Source organism: Gracilinanus agilis, chromosome 2 (assembly GCF_016433145.1).
Source record: "Gracilinanus agilis isolate LMUSP501 chromosome 2, AgileGrace, whole genome shotgun sequence".
In the NCBI taxonomy this organism is placed as follows: Eukaryota; Metazoa; Chordata; class Mammalia; order Didelphimorphia; family Didelphidae; genus Gracilinanus; species Gracilinanus agilis.
In genome coordinates, this window is record NC_058131.1 from 193,607,720 (window position 1) to 193,627,069 (window position 19,350).

Genomic DNA, 19,350 nt, shown 5'->3' on the forward strand with positions numbered 1-19,350 from the left:
GATATACTTACCACTCACATTCAAATTTCTTAAACTGGTTACAACATCACAACTGGCATTTTAAACAAGCAAACTTTTTTTTTCAAGGATATCCTGGAATTTTAACTGATACAGCATTTTGAGAATATGACCTATCACATGTAGTATAACTGGTGAAATTAAAAGTAAAATACAAATGATTAAAAAAACTCATGAAAAGAACTGAAATGACAATAACTATTTCCTAGGAATAAGTATAACTTTGCTCTTATGCTTTGCTATGGAAGAGAAGCTTTAAGGCTACCGCTTTCTTTTCACCCATTATTTTTAAGTCCTTCTACATTAAAATTAAACTGAGCTTTGGGAAAATGGTGGTTTGGTTCCTGGAAAAAAAAAGTCTTACCAGATATTTTTAATGGGTTCAGAAGGTTAGGCTCCTGGGCTTTTGGAGAGCTACCTGTCTATATGCAGGGAATAATGACTAGATAGATCCCTTTTCATTGCCAAAAACTTGACATGACATGAAAGGCTTAATGTTTTCCCATAGTAACAAAGATGAAGAGAATGGCAGTGCACATGGGCAAATAATTTAGTTGGATTTGAAGAAAAGAAAACTGGAGGTGAGAGACATGGGGTCTTTCTATCATGCACTTGCCATTGTAGCACCTTCTACTTGGTTAGCTAATGCCTCTAGTGAATGGTGAGATGCACCCATTTTATAATTTGTTATTCTTATCCCTAATTATCACACAATTTATAAAAATATAAATAACAAAAAAAGGTAAGCTGGGTTCCATCTCAAGAGGTGTTTCTTGTTGTCCTCTGAGAACATATTGGATAAGTCAGGTCTCACCAAGCCCTATCCATTGTAGCTGATTGTAAGTCAGACAATAAATACAAAAAGAAGTCATTCTTGCAATGAGCTCGGCAAACTTGAAAAAATCAAAACATTCCACTGTGCTTATGGCACAAAGAACACAACAGCAAGGGCATATTCAGTGGAGAAAATGAGACAGAAATTACCAGATTAAGTGACAAACTGTACAAGCTTTTTTGTTTGTTTAAAAAAAAGGAAATGTTGCAGGATTCTGTCTTTAAAGCCTGGTTTGGGCCTCAGGGATGTAGATCTCAATGCTGTCTGCTCGTTCGGTGGCTGAATTCTGCCGAAAGGAGGCTGCCCTCTTGGCAGCCATGAGCCGTCTTCTGGCTTCTTGGCGTTGTCTGTCAGGTAGGTCTAGCGACTTTTCTCTTGTGATTGGAAATTTCCCTTTTGGAGGCTTCTTTGGTACTGGAGGGGGAACCTTTCTTTCTTCCTAAAACATTGATTAAAAGATCAACATTGGGTTAATGAGACGGAGAATGTGATGTATATTAATATTCAATTAAAAAAAATTTCACCTTGGAATCTGAGTTTTGCTAAGGTTTGTTACACAGATGATTCCTTTTCAACACATACTCGTGTTAATTAAAAAAAAAAAGTAAGTTTTTTTAAATGAACAAAAGTCTATTTTCTCTCCTTTATTTACCCCCTGGGGGAAAAAGAATAAGAAAAACAAAACTCTTGTAGAAAATATGCAAAATTATGTAAAATTAATTCTTGCATTGCCCAGGTTCAAAAAATGTTTGTCTCATTCTATACCCTGAATCCATAAGCTTTCTTTTGGGAAAGAAATCTGATGTTTTTAGAGCTAGGCAGCTAAACAAATAACAAGCAGATGGTTAAGGATTTGAAAAATAGAACCTTTTATGTCCTAGGACAGTGCTGGTGAACCTTTAACAAAATCTAGTGCCCAGAGGGCAAATTCAAGCTGTCTGTGACTCCCCACATTATTGGAGAGAGCTGAGGGAGAAAGTCTTGCTTTGGGTGGCTGGTCAGAGGGGTGGGACATGCAAAAAAATGTCCTCAGGGGCTGGGAAGAGGTTGGAACTGAGCAGTTCCCCAAGTCCTGGCTCTGCACACATGCCATGTCTTAGTCAACAAAGTCCTAGGATCATATGAGCATAGTCTTATTGCTCAAGGGGTTTTTTTCTTCCTTCTTTTTTTTGAACCCGTCCACCTTATTGGTTCTAAGGCAGAAGAGTGGTAAGGGCTAGGCAATGGGGCTTAAGTGATTTGCCCAGGGTCACACAGCTAGGAAGTGTCTGAGGCCAAATTTGAACCCAGGACCTCCCATATCTGAGCCTGGCTCTCAATGTAGCTTCTCCCACAAGCTTGTTGTCCTCTGAGAACATATTGGATAAGTCAGGTCTCACCAAGCCCTATCTGTTGTAGCTGATTGTAAGTCAGACAGTAAATACAAAAAGAAGTCATTCTTGCAATGAGCTTGGCAAACTTGAAAGTGTTACCCTACAAGGGTTTTTTTCAGACCATCAAGTCATAGGGACAGAAGTAGTTTAAACCTGCTTTTGTAGCTACTGAAATGTAAGTAGCTATTAATTTGTTGTTATAATAACAAATACTATGATTTAAAAATTAATCTGTTATTAGACTGATAGATTCTGTCATTTAGATGAATAGATATCAACCAATCATTAAACATTTATTAGTATTAAAGCTGGGGATATAAAAAGAGGCAAAGACAGTTTCTGTCCTCAAGGAGTTTACAAGCAATTGCCAGGGCAGGTTTAGGCTGTTTCTATCCATAGGACTCAATGGTCCCTAAAACTCTTTTATGCTCTTAAATCTATGATCCAATGACTTGGGACAAACCAGGTCCAATGGTATCACGTCATTGAGCATCCACCTGTGATTGGTTGGATTGTCCTATTCTAAAAAGTCCGATTCAATCAGAAGTTCATCACCCTGTGGCATCTTGGTAGATTTCATTAAATGACAAAGAAGTCAGAATTGTAGGACATCTCAGCAATTTTGCTGATATTTTGACAGGAGGATCAAGCATAATAAGAAAGGATATGGAATGGCATAATTTTATTATAATATCTTTCCTTTTCGTACTTCTGAAATTCAGTTCAATTCCTCTGTTAAACATAAGGTTATGTCAATCCATCTTTTTATTTTTCTATTGTTAGCTGCTAAAATGAGGGTGATACAACTTTTAAAGAAGGCATTTCATTTAATTCAAAAAATGTATTTCAAGTACTACTTGTGTGTCAGGCACTAGCCCAGGCCCTGGGATAGGATACAAAGACAAAACAAATCAATCTCTGCCCTCAAGGGAACTTATATTCTACAGGGAAAAGAACTAGGACATTTTTAGGAGAGAGTTTAACCCAGAGTTACCTTAAAAAAATCCTTACCTTCTGTCTTAGAATTAAGATAGGTTCCAAGGAAGAAGAGCAGTAAGGTCTAGGCAATTGGTGGCAAGTGACTTGCTCAGGGCCACATAGCTAGGAAGTATCTGAGGCCACATTTGAACTCAGGACCTCCCATCTCCAGACCTGGTTCTCTATCCACTAAACCACCTAGCTGCCCCCAAGTGTCTCATTTTAAAATTGGGATAACTCAGACCCAGAGAAGTGGAGTGGCCAATATCACATGGGTTTTAAATGTCAGGACGTGAAATTTTAACTGGAAAATTCAAAAGTCCAAAGACAATATTCTTTCCACCATATACTCTGCCTTTGGATAAAAAAGTAAAACCTTAAAGCCTAGGAAATATGTTTATTAATTTGCTTTGTGTATCACCTAGCACATGAGCATGCTCACATATATAATGAACAGTTTCAATGCTCATTATGATTATGACTTCTCTTTGGTCTTCATCTTAAGCATCTCAATGGTACTTATTCATTTTTCAACTCTGTGTAAGTAATGAAAGCTAACATTTATTTATAGCCTTAAAGTTTGCCAAGCATATATTCTTATCTGGTCCCTACAATTAAACCTGGTGCTATTTTCATTCCCATTACTATAGGGTAAGAAATTGAGCAAACAGAAGGTAAGTGATTTTCCAGTTTTGCAAAGCTAGTATTTGAGGTAGGATTACAACTCAGAGGTAAAATTCTAACTCATCATATGGGCACTAAACTATCTACCAAATTTCTCTAGTGATCCTGGGAAATTATATTCATTATTTCCAGTAAAGTATTGCTCTGATTCCTCCTTGGAAATATAATCATTATTCTCTCTGATTCTTCTTTGTGGCTAAGCAAATAAAGTATAAGCTCAACCAGGTCCATTAAGCAGAAACACTTCAACTCTGCTCTTGGGAAAATGGCATGATCCATAACCAGCCTGGCTAAATTTAGAAAGGCTCATCACCAAAAGTTTGGTCACTAAGTATGTTTTTGTTTGTTTGTTTGTTTTTTGACACAGCAACTTATTAAGTTATTTCTTCAGCCATGGAAAGGTCACAGACTATATTGGTAAAGTGAATATCTCTTAAAAGAAGCTTTGAAAATGTGATCATTTACTGAAATTAGGTTCTGTTTTTCTTTATCATTTTACCTTAAAATTTTAAAAAAACCTTACTGTCCATCTTAGAATTGATACTAAGTATCTATATCATACTAAGGCAGAAGGGAGGTAAGGGCTCCAGTTATGGTGAACCTTTTAGAGACCTTAGGGACTGAGTACCCAAACTGCCACCCTCATGCTGCATGTGAGCTACCTCCTTACCCCAGACAGGGGAGTGAGGAATAGCTCCTATTGGGCTGCTAGGCAGAGGGGAGGGTGATGTGAGAAATGTCCTCAGGTGGGCATAGAGAGGGGGAAAGTAACAGCCCCTTCTGGCATGTTCTGGCACACATGCCATAGGTTCACCAACATGGGGCTAAGCAGTTGGTGTTAAGTGACTTGCTCAGGGTTACACAGTTAGGAAGTATCTGAGGTCAGATTTGAAACCAAATCTATCAGACTCTAGGTCTGGCACTTTATCCATTGGGCCACTATCATTTTATCTAAATATATAATGATTCTCTGGAAAATCAGTCTATGTTTTAGAAAATTAGTAAAGTTATTACTAATTCAGATCAAGATATTAAATCTACAGTAAATACCTTATGGAAAGAAATTAATCACACAGGAAAAATGTAATTATCCCCCTTATTACAACATGCAATAGAATATATTACATGGCAAATAGAAGAGGCTGTGCCTACATAAAGCATGACCAAACTATACTATATTACCTTTTACCTTGAAACAATGCTCAAGGCAATGAGCAGTGTCGGTATGAACTGGATGTGGATTTTCATCAATCAATCAATTAAACTCAACCATCATTTATTATGTACTTACCATGGGTAAGACATTGTGCTGGGTTCTAGGGCTACAAAGACAAAGTAAAAACAGTTCCTACCTCAAGGAGCCTATGTTCTACTGGGCAGAAGGGGACAGAATATAATATGTGTGCATATAAATCAGTTAAGAAATACTAAGCAATTTTAATAAGTTGGGAGCACTACAACTGCGGTAATCAGGAAAAAGATCTTATAGAAGGTGGAACCTAAGCAGTACTTGGCAGCAAGTAGGGATCCTAAGAGGCGGAGATGAGGAAGATTTAGGAGATATAGATTTAGTGTTGTAGATTTAGAAGATGGTATAGATATAGGAGATGGAACAAAGTATATGGGGAACAGCAAGTAGGATAATTAGGAAGAAACAATGAGTGCTTGAAGGGGGACTAGCATGAAGCAAGACTAGAAAGGGAGGAGGAGTCAGACTGTGGAGATTTTTAAGTCCCAGGATAAGGAATTTCTATTTTATCCTAGAGGCAAGAGGGAGCCTTGGAAGATGTTTGAGTAGAAGAATATTGTCATATCTTTGTTTTAGATATCTTAGTAGGAAGTATGGATTAGAAAGAGGAAAAATGAGAAGTACAGAGACCAGTTAGGAAGCTATGACCATGGTCTAGTGATAAAATGTTTCACTGGAAAACTTGCCTTAATGTGTCAAAAATAAAACTTGGTTAAAGAAAAGAACATCTTGCCTCTTTTCAGGGATTAATTCCTTTCCATAATGTTTATTTGCAGTCGTGTATAAATGGCCAGATTCCCTATCTCTTCCATTATAAGTCAACAATTAAGTGATAACTTCATTTCCTATCTCAATTTCCATAAGAAAAGAAAAATTGTGTGGATTGCTAATCAAAAGCTGGGAAACTTCATAATTTGGGATTTGAAATGGATCATTTCTGCAATTGCATCAAACACTAGGGGGTTGCTGAACAACAGTTTACATGGAAACCACACAGAGTTGGGGGTAATTACCTTTCTTTCAGGGGATTCTATTAGCTTCCATTCATTGAGCTTCAGCTGGTGGAGTTCATCAAACTTCATGCTGACATCTTCAATTGAGAGCTGCAATAAGTCCCAAAATCCTGCCAGGTCTTGGGAAGTAGGCCTTGGCATAGCACTAGGATCCTAACACAAACAAAAGAGAAAACATCAACAAACTCATTCTTTTTCTTGGCTTGCTGGGTTGAGGATGGGAGTAGGGAGAAGCTTGTTTTCTTTTCTGGGTATCCTTGTTAAGCTTAATTTTCTATGTTTTAAGTAAAAACACCAGTACTTGAGATAAAGTATATAAAGCTATATAAATATTATTTATCATATTGTTTTTATGCTATATGTTTTTACAAATATCTCATTTAATTCTCACAACCACTTTTGTGATCCCATTTTATAGATGAGGAAACTAAAGCAGATAAGTGACTTGCTCAAGGTCATATAACTATTAAGTACCCTAGGCAAGTTTTGAACTCAGGTTGCTCTATCTTTAATTTTCAATATTTTTAGTCTTTATATGAGAATGAAAGTGGTGGTCTAAATGTCCAAGTATCTTTCACTAATGGAATTCAGTAAATTAATGAATGAATGAACTGTCATTTATCCGACCCTTCTGCTTGTCACTTTTCTAAGCAGTGGGAACAAAAACACAAGCACCTAAGAGTTCCTTTTTTCACAGAGTTTATATTTGAATGAAAGAAGACTGTACTTAGAAGAGGCGAAGGCTAGAAGCAATCCTTGTTCCATGAGGCTCTGCTATCATCTGGGGCTAAATAACAACCTCAGATACAGGAGACAGAGTCTTTATATGACTTCATGCTCTATTGGAAATACTTCTGTAACTAGAGCCCTGCTTGGTTCTCCTCCATAACAGTGCTGAACATATTTGATAACCATCTACATGCCCATTTTATGCCTCATTGGATATTAATGATCAGAAGATTGAGCAAAGTTCTCAGGAATTATTTTGATGTTTGTATGGTAGATAATTTGTGGGAAAGCATCCTTTAAAGTACCATTTTACTATACAAACACTTTTTAAAAAGATAATTAACAAACTATAAAGTCAGAAGTATATCATTCTCAACATTTTTCAGTCAGTTATCATGGTAATGATATATTCAATCATGGAATATCAGAAAGCCTGGTCATCCCTATTAATAAATTCAACTGAGAGTGTGCTTAGTGTCTTTGTGGATTATTCTCATTAAAAAAAAAAAAGCCCTTTATGTAGATAGGAAAGTAGACATGTAGGTTAACAGTTCTTGGTATCTTTTTGTTGTTGTTTGTTTGTTTTTTGGTGGGAAGGGGTATAAAGGAGATCAGAGGTTCTTTTCAATACCAATATTATCTTGTCCTTCTATAGATAACTTGTGAATTGATCCTTCATAATTGTATCACTTCCACTATGGATCTCCTACACTTAGTTTAATTCAACTGCTTTTCCTTTATTCATTTATTCATTCATTCATTCATTCATTCATCCATTCATTTATTTTTATCCATTCATCTATCTATTCATCCATTTATTTATTTATTCATTCATTCATTCATTTATTTATTTTCCTGCCCATACACTCACCTACTTATTCATTCATTCATTCATTCGTTTGTTTGTTTGTTTTGGTTCTCTAGTGTAATTTCTACTTTTTCTATAAGCAATCTAGGATTGTGAGATTAGAATCCAAGTAAATGGATTTCTTGATGGAAAATTTTTGTTATGAAAGTTTGATTTTTTCTTCTTGTCTTTTGCTGTTTACCTTCTATTTTCATTTTTTCATCTTTCATCAGGGTGATTTTGCTTAGTTGGATGCCTCAGTACATTTTCTTGAACTGGAATGTACCTTCCATTTCTTTCACTGTTTTATGAAGCAAACCTACTCATTATATTCCATCATCTTTTTAAACAAAATTTTATATTTAAGTTTATATCTTGTTATTGATGTCTTTGGCCACCACATCTCTGTCTGCCAAGTAATTCAAGTGTTTCCTTACTATGACACCTTTTTTTGGTTCTATTTCCTTGTAATTGATTAAACCTTACCATTAAATTTTTGTATTGTATATATTTGTTCTCTCTTTTGTCCATATTTCATTTTTCCATAATAAAATGACTGGTCTACACAGGTCTGGAAGGAGTTGTTTTAGTTGTTTGCCACAGTCTTCTCTAGCTTTTTTTTTTTTTAATTCTTCCAGCTTTGTACAAATTTTAATATGTCCTCTAAGAGGATAGTGGTTATGGTTAAGTCATTTCTTGCCAATTAATATAATGAATTTCATTTTTTTGGAGGTTATGTTGGTGGTTTACCACATCCAATGTCTTTCAATTCTTTTCTGGAAGTTTTTCTGATATTGAAATATGAGTCTTTTATGTAGTTTACTGGATAAGTCCTTGCCCTTTCGTTTGCTATTCCTAATTTGTATTTTCCTACAATTATCTTGCTTTACTCTATGATTTCCACCTTTGTATTAATATCACCAAGTAGTACCAAAATAAAGATTGAATTAATTTAGAGAGTCTTATTGAGTTAGTAGTAGCATTTCTTTACTTATTTATCTTTTATGTCATATGGTGTACAAATTGCAATTACGCCTGTGGTGTTCCTTTTACTTATCATACTTAACATGATTCAACCATTTGCCTGAACCATATGTTTTAAACAAAAATAAAATGTGAGTTTTCCATTCCCATGGAATTTCTTTGTGGGCACTATCCAGTTCAATTCAGAACCATTTATTGAGGACAGCACTACTAGGAAGAGGTAACTTTTTCATGGAGCTTATGACATAGTTACATCAAATACAGCTAAAATGATAAATTCTGGATTATGAAATAGAGTAAGACATGCTTATTTTTTGTGGGAGTATAACTTTTAGGATGATTACTTCTTTTTTCAATATAAAATGGGTCTGAAAATTATAATTTCCACACAATTTAAAGATTGTGTAAATCTTGTTCTGTTTACTTTGAGCCACTAGAGGGCAATCTTTTTCTACTAAATTCTGCTAAAAGGATGCTGGTCTTATATGTTAGAAGGGTAATTCCAACTTGAACTCATCTGAGATATCTGAGTTTTATAAGTCATATGTAAAGCATTTCTGTTGTTTTTTTTTTTTAATTTAGCTTGGAAACCATCGCTGCTTAAAAAAACCCAACATGAATCGAATTCTAATTAGAGCTATGCATTTTTTCTTAAAAACAAAACAGAACAAAACAAAGAAGCAAACAACCCTTACCTTCTGCCTTAGAATCAATACTAAATAATAGTTCCAAGGCAGAAGAACAGTAAAGGCTAGGCAATTGGGGTTAAGTGACTTGCCCAGGATTACACAGTTAGGAAGTGTCTGAGGTCAAATTTGAACCCAAGACCTCTTGTCTCTAGGCCTGGTTCTCTATCCATTGAGTTGCTGAGTTGCCCCATGAACAATGTATTTTGCAAGGAGAAAAAGACCAAGAAAAAAGAACTGTTTCAACCATAATAATAGCTAACATTTATATAGTGGTATAAGGATGGCAAATCTGTCTTTTTGTTTCTCTCCTCCTCCTCCTCCCCTTTGTGTGTATATACATACATAAATTTATATCTATATATACACATATGCATCCACACACATATATATGCAGCAATGAATAGAGAAACAGATTTAGAGTCAAGAAGGATGGAGTTCAAATCCAGCCTCAGACACTAGTTAGCTGTGTGACTCTGAGCAAGTCACTTAACTGTTTGCTTCAGTTTCCTCATCTGTAAAATAAACTGGAGAATGAAATAGCCAACCACTCCAGTATCTTTGCAAAGAAAACCCCAAATGGGGTTAGGAAGAGCCTGACACAACTGAAAATGAATGAGTAACTACACACAAAAACCCTCACCATATCTACACAGTAGGACCTTGTTTTATATGACCAACATGTTCCAAGACCCTTTTGGATAGTTAAAAATCTTGAAGAATAGTTTCTTAGGCTTATCAGAGCTCTCAGCATCACCACTATTGTAATTATTAGTAATTAAATAGTTTTAATGAAACAAGGAGAATCACTGCTCTGATGAGGGCAGACACAACTTGTTACAAGTGAGAACTCTGGACAAAGATCGATGTGGGAGTTAATGTTTGGCATAAAATAATGTAATGATTCATACTAATGCATCTCAGAGTGAGAATGAGCATGACTGGTTGAACTGCTATGAGATTATGTAGGGTTTGGGAAAATGGCACAGATTTAGTATGTAATTAAAATTTTTATTTTACAAATTTTCTGCCTTTTTTTTGGATTGCCAGTTGTGTACGTGAATTTATATCTGTTGAGTTAGTGTAAAACGAGGTCCTATTGTATATAATTTCAGATGAAATAGGTGCAATTATTATCCCCATTTTACATACGAGGAAACTGAAGCTTGGAGAAGTTAGGGTTAGACTTGCCAAGGATCACTCAGTTGGTAAAAGTACCAGAGGCACCATTTGAATTTAGACCTTCTTGTCTCCAAGCCCAGTACTCTTGATCACAGAATCACTGGCCACAAAGACAAAGGGCTCAGAGAAACCATAAGGAAAAATCTCTGACACTTAGGAAACTGTGAAATTTGGCTATGGCTTTTCAAGGCAGGATCTGGAATTCAATTCAATTCAACAAACATTTTCAAAGCACCTACTCCGAGTAAGACTCTGTAGGTACACTCCATTTAGAACTAAGTTTTATCTTTCTTGATTGACTTAAGTATGGTCTGAAGTGGAAGAATAGAGTAGGAGAAAATCTCATTTCTAGCCATCAGGCTTCTTTGTTTCAGGAATGCCTAAGAATCTCTTAGTAGGTTATCATGTAGCCTTTGCAGGAAGTATAGTGTAGATAAAAATCTTACCTCTAGCCATTAGGATTCTTTGTTTCAGGAATGCCAGAGAATCTCTTAAGTAGGTTATCATGTTGCCTTTGCTGGAAGGCTTTCACTAATGGGGAAATTCTCTAGCTATCACAGTAACACAGATCCAGGGCAGAAAAGGATGGTTGTTCAGTGGCATTTAACTCTTCATGACCCAGTGGACCATAACACATTAATGCTGACCATGGGGTTTTCTTTGCAAAGATGCTGGACCAGTTTGCCATTTCTTTCTCCAGCAAATTAAGGCAAACGGAGATGAAATGACTCGCTTAAGATCACACAACTAGTAAGTGTCTGAGGCTGGATTTGAATTTAGGTCTTCCTGATTCTAGGCCCAGTGCTTTCCTGATCTCCTAACTGAAAGGGATCTTAGTCTAATTCAGACATCTCCTTTTAGAGATAATAGACATTAAGCAGTAATATAGGTTGTGAGTAGTCAAGCTAGGACTGGAGTCCAAATCAAGGCAATCTATTCCAAGTCAATCCATATGGTGCCAAAATGTTTTTTCCTATGACAACTACCAATGACTTAGTTCTTTCCTCCAGGGCCAAATAGCATAGATTTATTCCTTTTTCCAAGCTTGGACTTGGAACGTATAATTAAAATAATACCTCATTGGTAGAGATGAGGTATGTATACAAAGGAGTATGGTTATATTATTTCCTTCAAGATATACTTGGTAATACAACAATTCATTTTCTGAACAAAGTACACTGAGAAGGATATTCATTTGGATTTGTATCAGAATTGAGACTTTGGCCTGCACAAGATGATATTCATGGTTTGGTTAATTTTTTTTCTGATATATTTTACTGTTCACTTGTCTTGCTTATCTGAATTATGACCTCTTGAGTAAAGCTCCCAGAAGATAGGGTACTTAAAAAAAATTTTTTTTCCAGATTACACGTCTACATACAATTTTTTAATAATGATTTTATGACATTTTATAATTCATTTTGTCTCCCTCCTTCCCATCCTTCATCAAGAAGGCACATAATATGATATAGGTTGTACATGTGTTATCATACAATATATATTTCCATGTTTGTCATGTTGTGAAACATGAAGACAGGTTCCTTTTTGTAATAGGGTCTTTTTATATAGCACAACATGTCAGCACTTTAAGAAATGACTTTTTAAGGTAAGAATGGTTATTCCAAGTGATTTACTTCCCTCCAAACAAAGCATTAATATTTTTTCCTGGTTAAACTGTATTATTTCTAAAATTTTACATGACTACTACCCTCATCTTGGTTTCCAGTTAGATATGGTTAGGTGTTACTGTCTTAAGTAATTTTTTAATGGGTTGAAGATGTGTGTTAAGTTATCTTCCTCTGGGGAATTCTTTTCAGTACCAGATATAATGATATAACAGCAAATCACTTGTGGTTGGTTCATAGCCTGTAGGGACAAATTTATTGGATAGTCTCCTGAAAAGGAATGTGGAATCCTTCCTTCTTCTTTAAGACTTGAGCCTAAATATAATTGCCAGCAGTTATTGATGATATCTTTTAATCTCTGTTGACTTTTATAAATATTAAGATATATATATATATATTTTCAGCATTTTTAATCCTTTCCTTGGACAAATGTAAGCATTGATTTCTTATTCCCCCTCCCCCCAAGAAAGAAATAATGCTTCAGAAACTTCTGTGGTAAGGATGGAAAGAAGCATTTGTAAAAGCCTTTAAAAAAATATTTAGATGAACCATTTCCCAGTCAAATACTTAGGGATTTCTGGCAATAGGGAACAGTAATTAAAATGGGCTCTATCTTCAATATGAATCTATACTTTTAGGCTTTGTGTTTGAGCTACTAGAAGGTACAGTCTTTGGTTGTTTTTTTTTTTCTTTAACATATTTTGTATAATGAAAAAACAGTGTAATATTGTTGAGGCACACAAATCAAAGTTATAATAATTTAGACATAGCATGTAGGCAATTATGAGGTCATTAAAATGACATATTTATAAATAAATATATCAAATACTAAATTGAAGCTACTTTTATGCATAATTATACAAAATTCACTTACATGTACTATAAATACATTTATCTATAATGTTTTAAAGTTCTGGATAGAAGAGAGGGAGTATAGGGTAGTGGATGTTAAAATGGTAATGAAGGAAAAGATTCTAAAAGAATGAATACAAAGTAAGAATTAAAACAAAGCCTAAATGCTTGACTTAAGTCTCCTGTGGCCAAACAAGTTTACTTAAATATTGACTTACCAAATTTTGCTGACAGAGCCAATAAAATTGCTGGAACTTCTGAGACATAAGAAGCTGAGCACTTCCAACTGCACTCCTGATTTTACCTAGAACTGAAGGAAAAGAACATTATTTGACATGACTTTTAAAATGATGTTGATTAAGTTTAAAAAAAAAAAATAGAAGGATCCAAAGGCACTGTGCCTTAGGATGCCTAGAGAGTCTCAGATTGTCAGAACTTGAAGAAGCCTCTGTAAGGTGGCTCAAAGTAAAGGTACATGGCACAACAGTAACAGCACTGATCAGAGGACACCTGGTCAAAAGTTCCAGTCTTGTTTTATACTATGTTTGGGAACTTGGAGAAGTTAACATTTCTATGCCTCAGTTTCCTTATCTATTACCTGAGGGGTTTGGAATAGATGGTTTCTAAAGTCTTTTCCACTTCTAGATATAATGAAACTCATTATAAAGATGAGGAAACAGACTCAGAAAGAAGTAATTTGTCCAGTCACACAGCTAGTAAGAAACAGTCAGGATGTAAACCCAAGTCTTCTGACTCCATATCCAATACCCTTCTTCCTTCCTTNGGATCCAAAGGCACTGTGCCTTAGGATGCCTAGAGTCTCAGATTGTCAGAACTTGAAGAAGCCTCTGTAAGGTGGCTCAAAGTAAAGGTACATGGCACAACAGTAACAGCACTGATCAGAGGACACCTAGTCAAAAGTTCCAGTCTTGTTTTATACTATGTTTGGGAACTTGGAGAAGTTAACATTTCTATGCCTCAGTTTCCTTATCTATTACCTGAGGGGTTTGGAATAGATGGTTTCTAAAGTCTTTTCCACTTCTAGATATAATGAAACTCATTATAAAGATGAGGAAACAGACTCAGAAAGAAGTAATTTGTCCAGTCACACAGCTAGTAAGAAACAGTCAGGATGTAAACCCAAGTCTTCTGACTCCATATCCAATACCCTTCCTTCCTTCCTTCCTTCCTTCCTTCCTTCCTTCCTTCCTTCCTTCCTTCCTCCCTCCCTTCCTTCCTTTTCCTTCCTTTCATGCCATTTTACCTCACTGAAGCTTGGGTAGGTAAAGTAATGTACTGAATAGGATACTAGGTCTGGAGTCAGGAAGATTTGACTTCAAATCTTGGGCAAGTCACTTAACTTCTGTTTGCCTCAGTTTCCTTAACTCTTAAGTGGGTAGTATGACTAAAAACAATCTACCTCCCCAGGTTATTGGAATGCTCAAATGAACTAATATCAATAAAGTTCTTAGCATAATACTTGGCATATAAAAGGTGCTATATAAATGTTAATGGTGATTATTATCACTACTTTAGAGAGAGGTTGTTTCCTGTGTAAGTGGTTGTTATTGTTCCGTTGCTCAGTTGTGTCTGGCTCTTTATAACCCCATGGACCACAGCTACCCATTTGGTTTTCTTGACAAAGATACTGGAGTAGTTTGCTTGTCTTTCTCTAGTACATCCTTTTGCCAGGCAATCAGAAATTAAGGATCTTGCCCAGGATCATGTAGCTAGAAAGTATCTGAGGCTAGATTTGAGCTGAGGTCTTCCTGACTCTAGGCCCATCACTCTGTCCAGTGAGTCAGTTAGCTGCCTCTTAGACATACCAGGTGTCACAGCTAGGAAGTGTCTGAGGCTGGATTTGAATACAGGTCTTCCTGATTCCAGATCCAATGCCCTTAACCACTGAACCACAGCTGCTGATCCTGCCATCTAAGTACAGAGAGTTTCCATGCCAATAAAACTACATTGTCTTGACGTACTGACTTTTTCCATTGGACCACACTTCTTACTTGCAATGTGACACCAACCCATATTTTTGAAATCATCTAAATATCATCTTCAGCATCCCATTGCCATAGAACGTTTATTGGACAATTTATTTGTTGTATGTATACATTATGACTTTATAACATTTTCAGATTATGCTAGGAGGAAGGATGCCATTAGTTTAATGAAGCATGAAGATTCAGTTAAATGTTCAAACCATTGCTCTGAGATGCACACGGAGAGGTGTGTATATATACATGTAATATATGTACACACAATAAATTACTATTTAAAATAGATAATTTAGCAATATTAACATGAAAGATAAAATAAGATAAAATGATATACAGATGTCCTTAAGATATACTAAAACCAGTTTTTCCCTTATGGTGCCAACATTGCTCAGTGGTGCAGTGTCTAAATTCATGGAGCCTTAAAAAAATAGTTACTTGAGATAGCGTTCAGAATTTTTACTAAAACATGCTTCTGTTCACTTGCAGGTGCCAATCTGAGGTAGAAAGTTTTAACTTTAGTGGCTATCAGAGCACATACTTTCAGAAGCCATTGAAGAAACAATGGAAGTGCATGCTTCATCTATCCAATTGTGTCTGGGTAGAACAGCTGACTTGTACATTTGGTCTTGCCTCAAGCTTTCCCCAAAGCTTTCAGTTAGATGAGGGTCTGCAGCTACCTCAGTTCTTTTATACCTTTAAGCATGAATGAGGAAAGAAGATATTCTCCTTTTTAATATTTGACCCTTGGGGATACTGGGGAGCCACTGCAGTGTATTGAGTAGAGAACAGCATGGTCAGACCTGTGCTTCAGGAAGATCTCTTTGGCAGCTGGTGGAGGATGGATTAGAATGAGGAAACTTGAGGCTGGAAAGCTACCAGACTGTTGTCACTTGTGAGTACTGGGTTGTTTCTCCCTATATGTTGCCTTGAGTTTTTATGTCCCTCCCTTCTGGGATTGAATGGATACAAGGCAGAGATATTCATGCCACCTTCCAGCCTGGAATAGAATGAGGCTGGCATTATTTCCAGGTCTGGTGGGATCCTCAGCCTCTCCTGAAACTATAGCAATTTCCTGGATATAGCCTCTTAGATCATTTGTTCTGGCTCTATGTCTTCTGACTTCTATCCTGTACCATGTTCTACTATGCCATGATGCTGGTGTTTATATGTTTATATGTTCATATGTGACACTAGGGAGGTAGAGATCTTCAGGACATGTATGAGTAGGAAGGGTTGTCACCAAGCTTAGCTGCTCATATATTCTTGCCCTCCTCCTCTCATCTAAGGTAAATTGCATTCATTTCAGCAAATACACATTCAAACTCTGCCTCACTTCTTTTGATCTCATTAACTATTTTTTCTTTGTTTTTCAGTCTGTGCAATAGACTTCTAAAATACTATCATTTTACTTTTTTAAAGCTTCTCCTCCCCTTTAAATCTTTACTTTCTGTCCTAGTAATGACTCAGATAGAAGGGCAAGGGTCAGGCCAACAGGGTTAAGTGAATTGCCCAGGGTCACACAGCTAGAAAGAATCTGAGGCAGCCAGTCATTATACTTTCATAAGATCAAAATACCGTACATGTACAGTTTCAAAACAAAATGAGACAAAAACCACTTGGATGATTCCCTCCAAGGAATAGAAGTATTCTCATAAACCTCTTTTTTAAACTTTCAAATTTAAATCTAGTTTAGTAGGGCTTATCCCTGATGGCATATAGTTTCCAGTAAGAACTTGGGTCAGCCAAACCCCTATTAATGCTGGCTTCTATGCTGTCTCTTTCTTCTTTACTAAGAGTCTAGTACCCTCTTTTCAAAGGCCTAGTCTTATCCAAGATCACATAACCTAGTCAAGATTTGAACCTAGACCCTGTGACTCCAGACCTTTTTCCTATGCCATGCCGATTTCCGAACTCTTTTTAATCGTTCTAAATTCAATAAGACTTTACATGTATTATGCTTCTGTTTATATAAAGAATACCCAACAAAGTTGGAAAAATTCTCATGTAAATCTATGGAAAGGATTATCTCTGAGCACAGGCTGAGAAATAATTGAAGGATCTAGAGATGTTTAGCCTGAAGGAGGGAGAATCAGGAGGTACTTGAGACTCAAGGGTTCTGAGAGGCTACTCTATGAAAGAAATATTAGATTTAAAGCAGTTCCAGGGAGGGAAACGAGGGCAGAGGTGGAAGTTAATAGGAGAAAAATTTTGACTTGTATGAGAGTTTTCTAACATTTGAGCTGCTCATAAATTGTAGTATGCTTTTTGGAACTGGAAGGAACATTAGAAGTTATATAGTCTGCTGCTTTTACTTTATGATGAGGAAATAAGCACAAGTATAATTAGAACTCAGAATCTCTGATTTGAAGCATGTCAGTCTTTCTAATGTACCAGGCCTTTCGGCAAAATTATAAGATCCTTTTACCACAAGGATTCATGCAGAGATGTCATAATTATTTAGTAGTGATTTTGTAAAAAGAGTTTTTTTTCTTGGATTATGGGATGGCTAAAATGACCTCTTCTTGTTTTTCAATCATTTTTCAGTCATGCCTGACTCTTTGTGACTCCATTATGGCGTTTTCTTGGGTCATGTAGTAAGTTTCTGATGCCAGATTTGAACTCAGGAAAAAGGGTCTTCCAGACTCCAGGCCCCACCTAGATATCCTCAAATTATATCTTTAAGTTTATGAAGAATTATATTCCAGTAATCGAAAGGAGATAGGAGTTGACTCCTTTCTTAGAAATAGTAATAGAAAGAAAAGATAGTCTTTCTTTTAGTCTCAGATTCAGATTCCTTATATTTACTCAAAAGCTAACATGGTGTATTTGACATCTCCCATCTCTTTTTTTCCTGGGGGTGGAGAAAACTTATCTTCATTAAAATAATATTAGTACAGAATGGCATTACGTTAACTCTTTTAAATTCTAAATTAAAGAACTCAATTCCTTTATCATGTATTGATTAAGATGTTACTAAATTTTTAATAATTCTCTTAGGTGTCTATTAGTTTTGCATAACATGTAAGTGAGAAGATAGCATAATAAAGACTTTATTGTAGCAGAATCTAATGTACTATTTTGCTTCCTCTGCCTTTGCATTTATTCAGAGATTCCTAGTATTCACTAATGATTTAATTGACAAGCATTTGTTAGAAGTCTGTGGGCCAGGCACTATGCTAGGCACTGAGAATACAAAAGCAAAAATTCAACAGCCTCTGATCTTAATAAGCTTATGTTCTGTCAGGAGCAGGTGAAGGGTTTTTCGTTGTTATTGTTGTTTTCAGGATGGAGGAGTCATGGGCATGTACATAGGCAGGAGGCAGGGAGATAAGTGAAAGAGTGGTAATGGCAGAGGGGGCAATATGTTGGAGGACATGGGATGCTGGAGGAGAATGAGATCACTTGAACGAGCAGAGAGTTTAGCTTTAGTAAGGAGCATGGCCACTTCATCCTGTGAGACATGGGTGAAGAAGGATATAATGGCAGAAGGCTTCTGAGTGATTAGAGAAGAATATGAAGGGAGAAGAGGGAACTCACAGTTTTATCTGTAAAATAATCTCAAGTTTTATCTGTAAAATATGAGGCAAAGTTCTCAGTTGAGAGGATAGGGGTAGGAGGAACTATGGGATGTTTTGGGAAGAATGAAAAAGTTTTGAAGAGTTGCTACAGAGAGTAGAGTTGTGAGTTAATAAGGGAGGTATAGTAAGGTTGCCTAACAAGAATTAGGACCCATTTGAAGTTTGTAACAAATTTGTATTGGACCTTGTCACAATGGTCGCATGCTTTTCTCCATCTTCATTCAGCAGCATTTATGTAGGAGTGAAGGTGGCAAATGGTGGGAGAGATCCAAGGATGAATTTTGAACAGACCTTTTGTGATCCCTTCCAGCTCTAGATCTATGATCCTCTGATCCTAAAATGGGGGCAAAAGCCTTAACAATGGTGGTGGCTACGTGGATACAGAGAAAGGGATATAGATAAGAGAGGTTGTGATGATAGAAATGGCAATTCTGGCAACTGAATGAATCTGTGAAGTGAGAATGAAGGCTAAGGTTGTAACATGAGGGTTGGGAGCCTGAGTGACCATAAGAATTTTAATAATTCAGAAGAAATGTGGGTTCTATTTTGGGCATGAGATGCTTAAAAATATCTAGTTCAAAATGACCAATAGGTAGTTGTTGGTGTGGAATGACATTTGAATCCATGTGAACAGATGAGATCTGTAATTGAGAGAGAGCATAGTGAGAGAAGAAAAGATCCAGGACAAAACTTGAGGTACACTCATCATTTTAG

At 36.2% G+C, this 19,350-nt stretch overlaps 1 protein-coding gene across 1 annotated transcript in view; it reads right to left on the minus strand.

The window, feature by feature from the left end:
* Positions 1–1,073: 1,073 nt before the first annotated feature.
* The window catches only part of DLGAP2 (DLG associated protein 2), a 248,892-nt gene continuing 230,615 nt past the window's right edge, over positions 1,074–19,350 (minus strand). Inside the window, exons 9-11 of the mRNA XM_044660924.1 lie at positions 13,274–13,365; positions 6,151–6,303; positions 1,074–1,292 (exon numbers count right to left, since the gene is read on the minus strand). Of these exons, the coding sequence (XP_044516859.1) occupies positions 1,074–1,292; positions 6,151–6,303; positions 13,274–13,365 (464 nt within the window). The remainder of the gene's footprint in view (positions 1,293–6,150; positions 6,304–13,273; positions 13,366–19,350) is intronic.